General features: G+C 43.4%; 1 protein-coding gene across 1 annotated transcript in view; it reads left to right on the top strand.

Annotated features, from left to right (window-relative positions):
• SLC24A3 (solute carrier family 24 member 3) overlaps positions 1-16,674 on the top strand; it is a 127,082-nt gene that overhangs the window by 98,586 nt on the left and 11,822 nt on the right. The window contains exons 11-13 of the mRNA XM_065401305.1: positions 1,329-1,495; positions 4,127-4,241; positions 5,860-5,972. Coding sequence (XP_065257377.1) covers positions 1,329-1,495; positions 4,127-4,241; positions 5,860-5,972 — 395 coding nt within the window. The remainder of the gene's footprint in view (positions 1-1,328; positions 1,496-4,126; positions 4,242-5,859; positions 5,973-16,674) is intronic.

Genomic DNA, 16,674 nt, shown 5'->3' on the forward strand with positions numbered 1-16,674 from the left:
CAGTAGGATTTTTCCTCATGTTAGGTTAAATCCTAGTGAAGACAAGGCAGTGTGTAGTTTTAACAGGTGATAGCAGGTTAAAAGTATAGGGGAGCCTAGGGCCTACATCTACCTCGACATGTTAACCCCCTTTTATACTAGTTCACTAACATGAGGGAAGAACAAACCTTTATTCCTAGTGTAGATGCGCCCACGATGAGCTCCGTAGTCCGCCTGGACTGCACAAACAGTCAGAACCGTTGCATTTTATCATCACTTTGCACTGGTATAAACAACTACACAAGATGCAGGACAATGGTGAACCAGACATCAGGGCCTAGTTCTCAACTGCACCAAGCCCCCTTTGCGCTCCTCTGGCTGTATAAAGGGGCATTCAAGTATGTGTGAATATAGTTTACTCCTATTTTATGTCCCCATTTATACTTCCAGAGAGGTGTAAGGGGGCCTTAATGCAAATGAGCTTTTGGCCCATTATGTTCAATATCCTGAAGTCCTGAGTGTCATTTATACCACTCCGGGAGTGTAGATGGGCCTTAAGTGGGCACATCTGGGGTTTATTTTCCAGTCTTGGTCTCTTGTTCCCCACTTTGACATCTTCCCAGGGCTGCCAACATCCTAGTGTCACCTCATGATGCAGTGCTGCCCTGTTACTGTGCCTTTACCAGCATGCAGTAACACTGTGTGGGTGTAGAAGTTACATCAGTTCTACCCTTTACCACCCTAGTACTAGGTGTGCCAGCTCGGGATTGGCCCTTTGAAAACTGGGATGAATTCCATAAATCTGTGATGAGTGACAACTCTAGGCACACACAGACCTGGAGTGCTGCAAATTAGCCAGCATACTCAGCCCCTATAAGGGACTGCTCCTGCCAAATACAGAGTGGTTTCACAGCAAGTCCTTTTCCAGGGCTACTTACCCAGAAAGCCGAGCTGTAGTAGGAGGGTGGTGCTTAAGCAGGGGAAAATGAAGGCTCTAAGAATGCTATCAGAAGGCTCTGTGAGCCAGGGCACTAGATCAGATCCCTCCTTAAAACTCTCTTCTTCTGTGATACTGTGATACAAAATACTTGACACCAGCTAGGCAGCTGATGTGCTATGACCATGGCTTATCACAGTAATCGGGATCATCTCAGTCCCCTTGCATCTCCCTGCCCCTTGTCTTATCCTCAGCTTGTATATTCTTGGGCAAGGACTGCCTCTTTGTTATGTGTTTTTAGGGGGCTCAGCAGCGCTCGCTGTGAGCACAATACACGTAATAAATCCTGCTCGGGATTAAAGCAGAGAGGATGGGGCAGAGATGTATGGTTGTCCCCTTTTGTTTTTGGCAGCTGGCAAAATGGAAATCCTGAAGTGGCTGTTCACCTGGCCACTGAGCTTCCTTCTGCACTTCACGGTGCCCAACTGCAACAAGCCCTACTGGGAAAAATGGTTCATGGTCACCTTTGCTTCCTCTACCCTCTGGATTGCAGCCTTATCCTACGTGATGGTGTGGATGGTACGTATCGAGCCGGGTGGGGAGCTGACTCGGGGCTGGGTCCAGAGTCTGTTGAGGTCAATGCCTTTCCATCAGCATCAGTTCCCATTTATACTACAGCCCCTTTACAGGGGGGGGTTCCAATGCTGGCCCCATTGAAGTCAGGGCAAAACTCCCATTGATGTCACTGGGGCCAGAATTTTGCCCCAGGTTTTTAATTTGGGAGTAAATTCCACTTACATACAATTTAAGGCCACGTTACCACCAGAATAGTGTAGACCGGCCTTAGTGTAAATGAGAATCAGGCTCTTTAATTGCTTTCTCTCTCTTTCTCCATGGAGTAAGCAAGTTTGAAAGGCAGGGCTGACAAACGCTACAGCCCAGCCCCTGTGCATGGTAAGCCATGAAACTCAGGCTACATCTACACTACAGGGGGGGGTCGATTTAAGATACGCAAATTCAGCTACGCGAATAGCGTAGCTGAATTCGACGTATCAGATCCGACTTACCCTGTTGTGAGGACGGCGGCAAAATCAACTGCCGCGGCTCCCAGTCGACGGCGCTTACTCCCACCTCCGCTGGTGGAGTAAGCGCGTCGATTCGGGGATCGATTGTCGCGTCCTGATGAGACGCGATAAGTCGATCCCCAAGAGATCGATTTCTACCTGCCGATTCAGGCGGGTAGTGTAGACCTAGCCTCAGCCTTTTGCTGCATTACTGCTCTACTCAATAGGAACTACTTAATCTATTTCTAGCTTGTTATTTAAAAGGTGGTTGGGGATCAATAAAATGAACAGAAGCCATCCAAATGTAATTGGCTTATTCTCTGCAATTACAGTCCCGTGTGCTTGTTAGTTCATTAAGCTGCTGCAAGCCTCATTAGACAATTGGGTAGATGATAACATCTCTGTAGCCCCATTTATAATAATGCCAGCATTGCAGCATGGATCATGCTTCCTTTCCAATCCCAGCTGGCTTGAGGAAAAACCAGGCAGTCATGGGGTGCGGAGAAGCTTTGGGGGAACTTGGAATAGAGCCTATGCACTTGTGACTGAGCATCTGAGCACTTGACCACTTATTCTAATTTTAGAACTACAGAAATACATCTAATCTATTTCTAAAGAACTGAACACGCCTTCTTCACTAGAGATCAGAAATTAGAGAAAATCTTCCAGTCCATGCACAGTTAACTCCTGTACTGAATACAAAATTAAGGTCAGGGTTTTCTCTCAGAGCCAAGCCAAAATCTTGCGAAAGAAATGTTAAAGAAAGCCTTAATTCCCTAAACAGGAAATGGAGAGTGACTAGTCTCCCCCGTCCCCCCCAAATGTTCATTTGAGAGGATGAACTGTTTTTAAGAACGAGTACCTGTCCAAGCTTTCCAAAGCTGGAATACCAGAAGACACGGGATCTCTGGGTTGCTTATAACATATGGTTCAAATTTGTTAGACTACATTTTAGAGAGCATGGAAATCAAGTATTATCCTGAACTGAACTTTTTTATGTCACTCCTTGCAGGCAGAGATGACCGCTAGTGTAACTTGCATTGATAAGTTCTGTGTTAAGCAAGAGCTTTCAACGTTCCAAAATGCATAGTGATTCAAAGAACACTAATAGATTGTAACATGCATACCGAAATATCATTAGCAGTATCTCCTTTGTGTTAAGTTGCCTGCACTGACTTGAGGCTATACCCCTGAATACAATATGCTTATGATATAATTATCTGTGGTTTCCATGATTATTTAACTATTATTTGTATTATAGTAATGCCTAATGGCTCTAATTCATAGATTTTAAGGCCAGAAGGGGCCATCATGATCATCTAGACTGACCTGCACATCGCAAACCACAGAACCTCGCCCACCTACTCCTGTAAGAGCCCCCTAACCTCGGGCTGAGTTAAGGACATCCTCAAATCATGATTTAAAGACTTCAAATGACAGAAGCTATGTCTACACTAGAAACTTCAAAGCGCTGCTGTGGGAGTGCTTTGAAGTGTGAGTGTGGTCAGGTGTGAGCACTGGGAGAGAGCTCTCCCAGAACTCCTGGTAACCAGCCTCCACAAGGGGAATAGCTCCTAGCGCTTGGAGCCTGTCCACACTAACGCTTTAAAGCACTCAAATTTGCTGCACTCGGAGAGAGGGGAGGGGATTTTTCACACCCCTGAGCCAGCAAGTTAGAGCTCTATAAAATGTAAGTGTAGACAAACCCAGAAAATCCACCATTTATGCTAGTTTAAACCTGCAAGTGAGCGGTGCCCCATGCTGCAGAGGAAGGCAAAAAACCTAGTGAAGCTCAGGCCCCTGTTGTGCTAGGCACCGTACTGACAGTCCCTACCCCAAGTAGTTTACAGTTCAAATAGTCACAGCAGATAAAGGGCGTAGAGAAACGAAAGGCCTTGTGAGGTGAAGTGGCTTGTCAACGGTCAGTGGCAGAGCGGGGAATAGAACTCAGGTTTCCTGATCCTATGCCAGTTGCCCTGCCCACTAAACCCCTCTCTCTCTTAATTTTCCCTTTTAAAAAAGTTCTTTTGCATCACCATCAAACTTAGTTATAGAAACTGACCCAGAACATATTGCAATGTAGGGACAAGTTTGATTAGATTTTAAATGAATTTAAGCCTCTTGACCATTCCATTTATTTCCCTAGGTTACGATCATTGGCTACACATTGGGTATTCCAGATGTGATCATGGGTATCACATTCCTGGCAGCTGGAACCAGCGTACCGGACTGCATGGCTAGCCTTATAGTAGCAAGACAAGGTAGGTTTGCCTCCTATATCAGCAAACATGGATGTAAAGCATCTCCTTCGCGTCCACTGCCTTTTAAGGAGGTACAGAGGAAGTATGGATTGCTAGCCTCCAGATAAGCTTTCCCGATAAAGGGGATGATATGAAAGTGCATCTTCCCTGAGGTGTCCAGATGCTATTCTCAGGGGGTCCAAGCTTTGAAAAAAAAACAAGCTGGGGCTGAAGGGCAAGACATGAGCATTCCCCAGCTCTCCCTTACTAGATCAACTGGAAAAATGGGCATGATGTTTAGTGTGCCTGCTACTCAGGTTCTGTAATACAGGGTTTCCAAGATGTGGCATGACGTAAGGGTTTCAAATAAGACTCCAACAGATCTGTAATAGGCATAATTACTTGAAGCCATTGCAGCCTTTGGACATCCACTCTATTATTCAGAACCATAGGTTTCCAGATCTATTCTCTGGGCAGGGCAGAATGGGCAGAGGGGCATGACACAGATGAGAGAGAACAGCCTCTGTCCTTTTCCGGTTCTTATGCCTCTAGAGGCAGATCATCAGCTGGTGGAAATTCTCATAGCCCCATTAGAGCAGAGGAAACTGGCCCTTGGAGTATTGTGTTGGTTCCACTTAACATTTGGGGAGGGCCGCTTATATCAAGCAGTCAAATTTGTGGGTGGGCTGGACTACTTTAGTGGCATACTAATATGTCCAAAGGAGCAGCAGGGAGTGGTTCTGAGGAGTGAAATCAACGCTGATTTGAAAATTAATATTTGCAGAGAAGAACAGAAGATTGTCCTAGAACAGGGGTCGGCAACCTTTCAGAAGGGGTGTGCCGAGTCTTCATTTATTTACTCTAATTTAAGGTTTCGCGTGCCAGTCATATATTTGAACGTTTTTAGAAGGTCTCTTTCTATAAGTCTACAATATATAACTCAACTATTGTTGTATGTAAAGTAAAGAAGGTTTTTAAAATGTTTCAGAAGCTTCATTTAAAATTAAATTAAAATGCAGAGCCCCCAGACCAGTGGCCAGGACCCGGGCAGTGTGAGTGCCACTGAAAATCAGCTCGCGTGCCGCCTTCGGCACGCGTGCCATAGGTTGCCTACCCCTGTCCTAGAACTAACTTGCCATCACAGATGATAGTAAAAGGCCATTACTGAATCTGGACCCTGCTTTAGCAGCATAGCCAATGCCAAGCACTCAAAAAAACATGTTTAACTTGAAAATTAAGGATTTTTTTTAATTGGGCTTCTGTTTATTTGCCTTTTGGTTTCTGAGACTTTGGGGGCACTTGAGTCATTTTCTCCAGCTTTTCTCTGCAACCAGGAGGGCTGGAAAATTATTTTTAATGAAAACAGATTTCCCATGACTCCAGAAGCTGGAGCTTTAAGAAAAACTGAGTTGGCAATACTGCTTTAGGAGGCCAAGAGGATGTTTCTTGGTGAAACATACGCTTTCCCAGTATGCCCATTATTTTTTGGAAGAAATGAGCATCAGTTATAAAGAGAGGCCAAATCTAGCTAGTGTTAATCTATGCAGAGTCAGGAGTAATTCAGATGCAGATATTCTTGTTGAAGAGCAAGAAGCCTTTACTAAAATGACTGATTGTATCCGGTTTCCTGTTTCTGCAGGCATGGGGGATATGGCTGTGTCGAACTCCATTGGAAGTAATGTTTTTGACATTTTAATTGGCCTGGGTCTCCCATGGGCTCTGCAGACTCTAGCAGTGGATTATGGTTCATATGTAAGTCCTACGTTTGATTGGTTTTTTTTTTATTAAATACAAATATTTCTTTTAGGCTCCTTCCATGTTTTCTGTCAGGTAAAAGTTCTTTCAGTTGAAATTTGAGTGAGCAAATAGCAATACCTATGTATGATGTAGGAAACTGTAGTTAATTCTGTCTAGGATTTGTGGCATGAGTACTTTTATTTCCCGTTGAATGCAATAGCCCAAACTGCAATAAGATACCATATTATACTGTATTTTGAATAGATACATGAGAGAGACAGAGGTAAATTGCTTAATAATAGACTGAGAGCTCTACTCTGAAGGGATAAAAATAGAATGATAAAACACATAGATGAAAAAGTTTGGATAGGAACAAACCAGGATAGCTTCTCGAAAGGAAAATCATGCCTCACTAAGCCATTAGAATTCTTGGAGCATGTCAATAAACTAGTAAATGAAGGAGGCTGTTAAGAAAACTAAGTAGTCACCGGATGATGGGTAAAACACTACCATGGATCAGAATATCACTAACAAGGCAGAAAACAAAGTGTAGAAATAAATGATCAGTTTTCAGCATAGGAGAAACTGAACAGTGGGGGTGCCCTAAGGAACTATATTAAGACCATTGTTGTTTAATAGATCAATTAATAATCTGGAAAAGGGAGGGAATAGTGAGGTGGTTGTATTTGCAAGTGACAAAAAATTATTTAGGTGAGTTAAGACTAGAGAAGACCGTGAGGATCCAGAGCAATCTAACAAAGTTAGGTGACTAGGCAACATGATATCAGATTAAATTTTTTGTTGGCAAGTGCAAGGTGATGCACATAGGAAGGAATCATTTGAACTGCTTCTTAATATTGCAAAATACTAAGATAACTACTCAGGGAAATGACCTGGACATTGTTGTGGATAGTTCCATGAAAATATTTACTAAATGTGTGATGGTGGTCAAAAACCAGAGTGTTAGGGTGCCCATAAAGGGAGAGTATCAGAGACTCCCTCAATTCCTCTAGAGACTTTGTATTGCTATTAATTTTAAATGGAAGACACTAAGATACTATGGTGATCATGTAGATATAGATTGTATCATAACATATACCCACAAGATGGACAAATTAAGGTTGCCCAGGCAACCTTAATTCTGGCATTTCCTAACATTTGAGTGCTTGACTTTGCAACCTTAACATTCTTTTAATACAGATTTTTGTATATAACATTTGTACAGCTTTACCTGTGGATCAACCTTTTGATACTTGAGCGTAGATCCTCATTGGGTGTAAATTGTCATAGCTTCATGGATGTCATTGGAGCTATAACAATACACCCGCTGAATATCTGTCCCTTATTGTCTCATGCTCGCCTTCACTTTATATCTTTCTGTGTAGTTGAATGGTGAGGAAAAATTTGATAATAGATTTTTTAGTGCCTGGTTCCTCTATCTCCTAGATTACATTTGGTATTTGTTTGTGAAACTGCAGTAATCATTTACGTTTGAGATTATGTTCTGTTTCTTGCGAGGGGGAAGAACAGAGGAATCACTCTTTTTCTGCAATGTGGGAAGTGTTAGAAAAAAATCATTGACTAATTTTTGAGACGTTGGTGCTAAATCTGATCGATGAACAGTGCATTTTTCATACATGTCATACGTTGTAGTAATTATGGAAAATGTAGGGAGAAAAACTGTTGTGCCTAGCCCCAAGGTCACCCCAACAGCAATTGTTCTGATATACTTCAAAATAGCTTTTTAAATTATTCTGAGGAAACAATTTTTCATTATGCTTCATTCCTTTGTGGAAGTCAGTAACATAACTTAAACTAGTTTAGAGACAGACACTAGACCGGGTAGTTCTGTTGCAAACCCCCATATCTTGTACTTCAGATATTCAGACTAAAGACTTTTGAAAAAGGAAAATGCAGTTTTGAAATCTGACTTTTCCTTTTTCTCCAACGTTTGTCACTGAATGACACAATTACACTATCTCCTTTTAATTCTCATCGTTATATATGTTACCATACCACCTACAAGCCCTAGTCATGGACCAGAACCCCACCATGCTGAGCACAGTACAAACACAGCACAAAAAAGACTGTCCCTGCCCCAAAGACCTTACAAGCTAAGTAAGATTTCAAGGCAGTTACTAAGGGTGCACTTTAGTGGAACCAGCAGCAATGTCTATGCTTCAGGCTGTGAAACATTTTTCAGTCTAATCCTTTGTTTTCAAGCACATGTAACTTTTTAAAAATTTCACCTTGTGGGCCGAAATGTTCCTGACTACCTGTCTGCCTGAAGGTGACTTGTTTGCAAAGTTGGAACAAAGAGTTCTGACGCTTTCCCTATTAGAAAATGATTCTCACAACATTATTTTGAACATCTCTGCAACTGAAACGGCTGGGGGTTGAAATGTGAAATCAGGCATAGAAATAGTCCTCATTGAGCAGATGTGCCTTTGGATGTTCTGAAGATAGCTGTGTTTGATTTGAGAGTGTACAGAGCCTTGGATAGGGAGGGATAACTCAGTGGTTTGAGCACTGGCCTGCTACACCCAGGGTTGTGAGTTCAATCCTTGAGGGGGCCACTTAGGGATCTGGGGTAAAATCAGTATTTGGTCCTGCTAGTGAAGGCAGGGGGCTGGACTCAATGACTTTTCAAGGTCCCTTCCAGTTCTAGGAGATAGGATATCTCTATTAATTTATTTATTTTAATTTATTATTTACTGAGCAAGTACAGTCCTTTTTATACTCCCACTAACTACTCATGGTCATGTGCTTAAAGTTAAGCATGTGCTTAAGTGCTTTGCAGGATCAGGGCTGTGTTGCTCCAACGTCTGTCAGGAAGGAGTCCTTGACACACTTAGTGGTAAAATTCATACAAAATACACTGTGCCTGCTCTGGGAAGGATTGTCAGAGGCACAAATCCAAACAAGTTTTCTTCAGAACAGCCAAAGTGTTTTGACCTGCCTGGCTCATACAGTGTGACTGCTCCTGAGCTTAATTTAAGCATGTGCTGAAATGTTTCACCAGGTTGGGCCCAGAGCGCTCAGCACGTTGCAGGATCAAGCCCAGCGTTCATGGCTAAGGAGGGCTGTACTGTGCTTCCCTCTTGCTCCTGAGCCTATCTCAGCAGCAAAGGTTTGCACCCCTGTGCCGGCTCAGCTGGACAAAGTTTTGTGGGGACAAAGTCAAGGCTGTAACCACACCCTGCCCTATCCTTGCCCACCTGCTACAAGCAAGGGCTGGGATGGGCCTATGGCATCCACTACCCCCTGCACCCACAGACTTAGGAACAATCAAGACCATAGTGAAAAGCCCATAGGTCTTGTAAAGTGCAAAGGGATTAGGGAGTCCTAGTGAGCAGGGCTTGCACTTGCACGGTTGTACCTTTGCTCTGCCACTCTCCAGCAGACCTCATGAGGAGTCAGGAGAGGGTATCCCTCTTAAGGTGCACAGGAAAGTGCTTTCTGACGGCGTTGAGCCGAACAGTTCCTGATTATGGAATTGACACCCGCCATTGCCAATTCCTGCCAGCCAGATGAGCGTTCAAGTCCTGCAGAGTGAAGCTACTGCTTCTTCGTTTCATGGGTTTCTCTCCCCGCCTCGTACCCTCATCTACCAAAAAAACCCAACAACCCCAAACAACAACCTGGGAAATTCCTTATCAATGTGATAAGGGAACATTAAAGGCACACGGTCAGGCACTCAAGGGTCAGGAATTGCCAAGAAGGTTTTCCCACCCCCACAAATGCATCCAGGATGAATTCACAAGAGGAACAAAGACACCTTTGCACGTGGATTAAACGTTGGCACCCTATTGGACAACGCCAGTAGGCGTTGTTCATTGCTTTAAGTGAATGCAGTGCATATTACCTGGCATCCCTGAAGATTGCAGTCCCCTGTCTGTCTTCAGGGCATGTTTGTTATTTAGAGGCAGTGTGGTCCAATGGATAGAGTACTGGGGCTCAGGAGACCTGGCTTCTGTTCCCAGCTGTGCCAGTGACCTGCTCTGTGTGTGACCTGGGACAAGTGACTGCCCCTTTCTGTGCCTCTATTTCACCTCCCACCCTTTATCAGCCTTGTTTATTTACATAGGAAGCTCTGTGGGGCAGGAACTTGCTCTTACTATGTGTCCGTACAGCACGTAACCAGATGGGGCCCCAATCTAAGAAGGGGTCTCAAGGATCTGCAGTAATACAGAATCCTAGAAATGTAAGGCTGGAAAAGACCTTGAGAAGTCATCAAGTCCAGCCCCCTGCACTGAAGTCTAATATACAGAGACTATCCCTGACAGGTGTCCATCCAACCAGTTCTTAAACACCTCCACTGGCGGCACTACATTCACTTAAAGCAATAAACAACACTTAGTGGCTTTAAAATATGATTCTGTATTACAACAGCACCTAGAGACACCCCCCCACTCAGCTCAGGGACCCCTCAACCTCTCCTGGAAGCCTATTCCAGAGTTTAACTACCCTTATCTGTAGAAAGTTTTTCCTAATACCTAATAAAAGTAGCAGCAGGGCAAGCTCTCCTGCCCCACCCCACCCACATGGCGCCAAGAGAGAGCAAAGGACTAATTAAAACTCAGTACATAGCAAAAAGATCTGTGCATCTATTTCACCTATTCATCGTTTTATGCTTCAACGTATGAAACATCTTCCATGGATAATGATACGTTCGATCTTGACTAAAGATCCAAAGCTAAAGTCTCCGTGTGGAGGAGTAGTGACCTTATGACCGAACTCTGACATTTCACTTGGACTGGGAAAAAAGGCTGGGGTTAAAAACAAAACTAAATTAAATGTAGTAGGGATCAAATTCATTTTTCTAGATCGTAGTTCATCCCTATATTTGTTGTGTTTTTCCTCTAAAAGGGACATAAACAAGAGGCTGAACATGAGTAGCCTGCTTTCATCCATGTGTAACAATGTCCTCACTGTTTAATTTATCCCGATTATTTGTTATGCAATGTGGTCACATGTTTAAAAAGCAGTTTTAACAACAACCCTATAATCCGCAATGAGCGTTTCCTCACTATTTACTTCAAGTTAATGGATTTAGCCCAGAATCCACAGCCAGCTAAACTAAAAACTGTATCTGGCGTGTAAGGACTTGGCTCAGATATAGCCTGCTGACACTGACAACACTTGTGAATTATGATTGTTCATTATTTATTCAGCCCCATCGGTGTGCCTGGTACTGGACTAAATATAGAGAAGACAACCACACGAAGCTTACGCTGAGGAATTTGTGAAAATAAGTGTTAGGACTCCTCACACGAACAAGGCTTACTCAAATTATTCAGGCCCTGCACAACTGGGCCCATGTTTTTAACAGACAAATATGACTTTGCTTACATGTTAAACACTGGAAGATTTCAAAGCTAATAGTTACCATTTCTATAAATGTTTGGCAGGTTCCCAACTTCCCATTTGGATTGCCTCGTCCAAAAGAGGAAGCCCCAAAGCTATTTCTGAAGCTTTGAAGCATTTCTTCCTCCGCCCCCCCCCCCCCCCACACACACACACAAGAAAAGATTAAGAAAATAAAAGCCGGTTTGAGCATAATTACTTTTAAATTACCATCCAAAACTGCAAATTACCCCACCGGAATGAGCAAGATAACTGAATCATGCCACAGCCGGATGACGGGATTTGAAATCAAATTTGAGAGAAAGCAGAGGGTAAATGCATTTTAATAAACAAACTGTTAAGGCACTTGTAGCTTTAAGACCAATGGAGCGAAGACACTGGTGGAAAGAGTAGATGGGCTAAAAGTGAAGCCTCCAGTCCAGAAATGCGCTTAAGTGCATGAGTAACTTTAATCATGTGAATAGGTTCGTTTGCTTCAGTGCCATAGGAAAATTAAGTTTAATATTGAACAAGACATTTCAGGTCATTTCAACAAATCAAAATCTTTCAATTCAGGACAGCCTGATCCAAAACAAAATAATGTTTCGGTTTTCCTGAAAGAAATTTTTTCTTTTTAAATGTTGGCAGAATTGAAGTTTTCCTGTGGAAAAATTTTGATTTTGTGAAACCACATTTTCCATAGAAAAACCCTTTTGATGGAAAATTCCCAACCATCTCTTCACTTGAGTACATGTTTGTCACATTAAGTCAATGGGATTTAGGTCCATGCTTAAAGTTAGGCACGTGCTTCCATGCTTTGCTGAATCAGGTCCAGGATGAATATCTTAAAACATATAGGGTGAAATCCTGGGAGATTAGCCATTGATTTTGGGGGAGGGCAGGATTTCACCCATATCATATGCTCCTGGGGCCAGAGTTAGCTTGGGCTCATGCCATCATCCATCAGAGGAAACCCATCCACAGGGTCCCTGAACTGGTTAGCCTGCTTGCCGGGAAGGTACTGGTGACAGAAAGCAGCCAGAGGGTCTGTGATGACCAGTGCAGCCCAGAAGGTGGAAGGATCTGCTGGTTGGGATGAGGTCCTGGGCAGAGCAGCCAGTGAAACGTTGATTCAGTACATCCCTTCATCCGTCTCTGCCAGGAGGGCTGCTGTGGCACCGAGGGTACGTCTACACTGCATGGCAGTGAGTCTGAGTCTACAGTCTTGGGCGCTCAGGGCTTGCACTGTGGTGCTAAAATCAACACTGTAGGTGTTGCTTCTTGTGGTGAAGCTTGGGCTCTGACCCACCCCCCACCCTGGGCTTCAGAAACTGTGCTTCAGCCCAGCGTCTACTCAGCTGGTTTTAGTGCCATAGCACAACCCCTAGTCTGTAGACCCTGAGACTCGCTGCTGTGGGTTTTAAAACCCAGTGTAGACACAACTCTAGTCACATACTAATGCTGCCGCCACCCCCTTCCTGAGGCTAGGTCAGTGAGGCTGCCTGTGGGGAACCCTAGAGGGATCCTCCTGATGGAGGAGAATGGGCAGGGCAAGAATCCATGTGAATGATGTGCTCTGACATTCAGATTGACATCTGCTCCTAGACTGTTCTCCTATGTAATGTCTGGTGAAATCCCTCTGTCTGTTGTTTTGTCCCATCTGATTTATAATCATCAGTGGCCAAATTCTGCTCTTATTTACACTGGTGTAAATCCAGAAGAAATCAGTGGCATTACGCTGGTTTTACACTGGTGAAATGTGGAGCAGAATCTGATTGCTTTTTCTTTTGTCTATGTGACAAGCTTTGGTATCGTGATGTGTGTACACAACTGGCAGTGTGCTGTGCTATGATTTTATACATGCTGACATTTTTTTAACCTTATGTGGTAATGTGGTTTCACCCACTAACCAGCCGATCAAGTGCTCATAGCAGGAAATAGGTTTAAGTGGTAAAGTTCTGAATGTGAGGCCCCATTGTATTGTTAATACTGTGTTGTGCTTCATCCAAGGATCTCCAAGTGTCTTACAAACAGTAAGCCTCACAAAACCCCTGTAAGGCAGGATTCCTGTGCCCATTTTACAGAGGGTCCATTGAGCCACAGAGATATTAGGACATGAGGTCGGCGTTCTCTTGTTTGCTGAATTGTAGCTCGCTAGCATTGTAAATACTTCTAACATATCACAGCAACTCTGTATAGATTGTACTGATCAATACTAACAGTGCTGTGATGAGACTCATCCCAAAAGGTCCCAGTTCTGCCTCCTTAGTAATAAAGTAGTATTATTTATTATGTGTATTACAGCCACACCTAACGGCCCCAACTGAAATCAAGGGCCATCATCCTAGTCACTGGAGGCACCTAACTCCAATTGAAATCTTTGGCACCTAAAAATCTTGCTCAGTACAAACACATAATATAAACAGAGTCCCTGAAAAAAAATCTTCCTGGTAAAGGAACCAGTCAGAGAGAGATGAATTGACTTCCCTAAATTCACAAAGTAGGTCAGAGCTGGGAATAGAAGTCCCAGTTCAGTGCCCAGGCCGCCCCATTGTAAGTGACACTGCTGGTTCTGATGGCTTGTTTCCCATGCTCTTTGCTTTGGTGAATGTACATTTTAGTGCATGGATTATCTTATTCTTCAGCTTTTATTTCAGAAAAAAATCTCTATCTCTTGTCTCTTGTTATGTGTTTGGAAGCCCGCGCCATATTGTCTGAGTTCGTGGAAGTTCCCCTCCTCCCACTTTCCCAAGTAGTGTCAAGCATGTCTACATTTTGAATGCAGGCTGTTGGTACCCATCAGCATAAATGGAGACCTAATCCAAAACGTCACTCATCACAGAAGGCATTATTCCAGTGCCCTGAGAATCTATAAAATCATTCATCAAAATCAAAAAGGAATACTTCAAGAAATGGAAACATGGACAAATTGCTAAGGAGTACAAAAGAATAGCACAAGCATGTAGGGACAAAATCAGAAAGGCTAAGGCACAAAATGAGTTACACCTAGCAAAGGACATAAAAGGCAATAAGAAGAGATTCTTTAAATACAGCAACTCCTCGCTTAATGTTGTAGTTATGTTCCTGAAAAATGAGACTAAGCAAAACGATATTAAACTAATCCAATTTCCCCATAAGATTTAATGTAAAGGGTGCGGGGTTAGGTTCCAGGGAAATTTTTTTCACCAGACAAAAAACTATATACACACACAGTATAAGTTTTAAACAAACAATTTAATACTGTTCACAGCTATGATGATTGTGAAGCTTGGTTGAGGTGGTGAAGTTAGAGGGTGGGATATTTCCCGGGGAATGCTTTACTGCTAAATGATGAACTAGCATTTGGCTGAGCCCTCAAGCTCTCTCTGTCCTGAGCCCAGTCTTGTCCCCACCCTGCTCTATATGGAGAAGGGGTAAGTGGGGGGCAGGAGCAGGGAGGGAGGGGGACACCCTGACATTAGCCCCCCTCTTCCCTCCTCCCCTGCACAGCAAGCAGGAGGCTCCCGGGAGCAGCTCCAAGGCAGAGGGCAGGAGCAGCACATGGCAGTGGGGGGAGGGACAGCTGAACTGCCGATTGATAGCCTGCTGGGCAGCTGCCGCACAGGGAACTTAGGGGAGCGGGGAGCTGATAGGGGGGCTGCCGGTCCACCCTGGTTCCAAGCCCCCACCAGCTAGCTCCAACGGGCTGCTCTTCCTGCAAGCAGGCGGCTGCCAAACAACTTTATAAGGGAGCATTGAGCAACTTTCAACGAGCATGTTCCCTAATTGATCAGCAACGAAACAACATTAACTGGGACGACTTTAAGTGAGGAGTTACTGTACATTAGGGTGTAAAAGAAAGATAAAGGAAAGAGTGGGTCTTCTACTTAGTGAGGAAGGAGCGCTAATAACTCATGACATTAGGAAAGCTGAGGTGTTTTATGCTTATTTTGCTTCAGTCTTCACTAAAAAGATTAATGGTGACCAGTTAATATTAGCAACAAGCGGGAAGGAATGCAAGCCAAAATAGATAAAGAACAGGTTAAAGAATATTAAGTTAGATGTATTCAAGTTGGCAGGACCTGATGAAATTCATCCTAGGGTACTTAAGGAACTAGCTGAAGCTATCTCGGAACCACTAGCAATTACCTTCAACATCTCACGGAGGGCAGGTGAGGTCCCAGAAGACTAGAGAAGGACAAACATAGAACCTATCTCTAAAAAGGAGAACAAAGAGGAACGAGAATTATAGACCAGTGAGCCAAACTTTGATATCTGGAAAGATACTGGATCAAATTATTAAACAATCAGTTTGTAAGCACCTGGAGGATAATAGGATCATAAGGAATAGCCAGTGTGGATTTGTCAAGAACAAATCATGCCTTCTTTGACAGGGCTAATGCCCTAGTGGATGGAGGAGTAGAAATAGATGTGATATATCTTGATTTTAGTAAGGCCTTTGAAACAGTCCCACATGACAGTCTCATAAGCAAGCTAAGGAAATGTGGTCTAGATGAAATTACTCTAAGCTGGGTGCACAACTGGTTGACAGACCATGCTCAAAGAGTAGTTATCAATGGTTTGCTGCCAAACTGGGAGGGTGTATCTAGTTGGGTCCCCCAGGGGTCAATCCTGGATCTGGTACTGTTAAATATTTTAATTAATGACTTGGATAATGGAGTGGAGAGTATGCTGCTAAGGTTTGCAGATGACACCAAGCTGGGAGGGATGGTAAGCATTTTGGAGGACAGGATTAGAGTTCAAAACAACCTTGACAAATTGGAGAAGTGATCTGAAATCAATAAGATGAAATTCAATAAAGAAAATGCGAAGTACTACACATAGGAAGGAAAAAATCAAATGCACAACTACAAAATGGGGAATAACTGGCTAGGTGGTAATACTGTGGATCACAAATTGAATATGAGTCAACAATGTGATGTTGCTGTGAAAAAGGCTAATATTCAGGAGTATGGTATGTAAGATATGGAAGGTAATTATCCTGCTTTCCTCAGCATTGGTGAGGTCTCAGCTAGAGCATTGTGTCCAATTCTTGGTGCCACACTTTAGAAAAGATGTGGACAAATTGGAGAGAATCCAGAGGAGAGCAACAAAAATTATCAAAGGTTTTAGAAAACCTGACCTATGAGGAAAAGTTGAAAAAAACTGGGCATGTTTAGTCTTGAGAAAAGAAGGCTCAGGGGAGAGCTAATAACAGTCTTCAGTTATCTTAGGGACCGCTATAAAGAGGACAGTGATCAATTGTTCTCCATGTCCACTGAAGGTCGGACAAGAATTAATGGGTTTAATCTGCAGCAAAGGAGGTTTAGGTTAGATATTAGGAATAACTTTCTAACTCTAAGCCCTGGTCTACACTAGGGGTGGGGGTCGA

Source organism: Emys orbicularis, chromosome 3 (assembly GCF_028017835.1).
Source record: "Emys orbicularis isolate rEmyOrb1 chromosome 3, rEmyOrb1.hap1, whole genome shotgun sequence".
Lineage (NCBI taxonomy): Eukaryota > Metazoa > Chordata > Testudines > Emydidae > Emys > Emys orbicularis.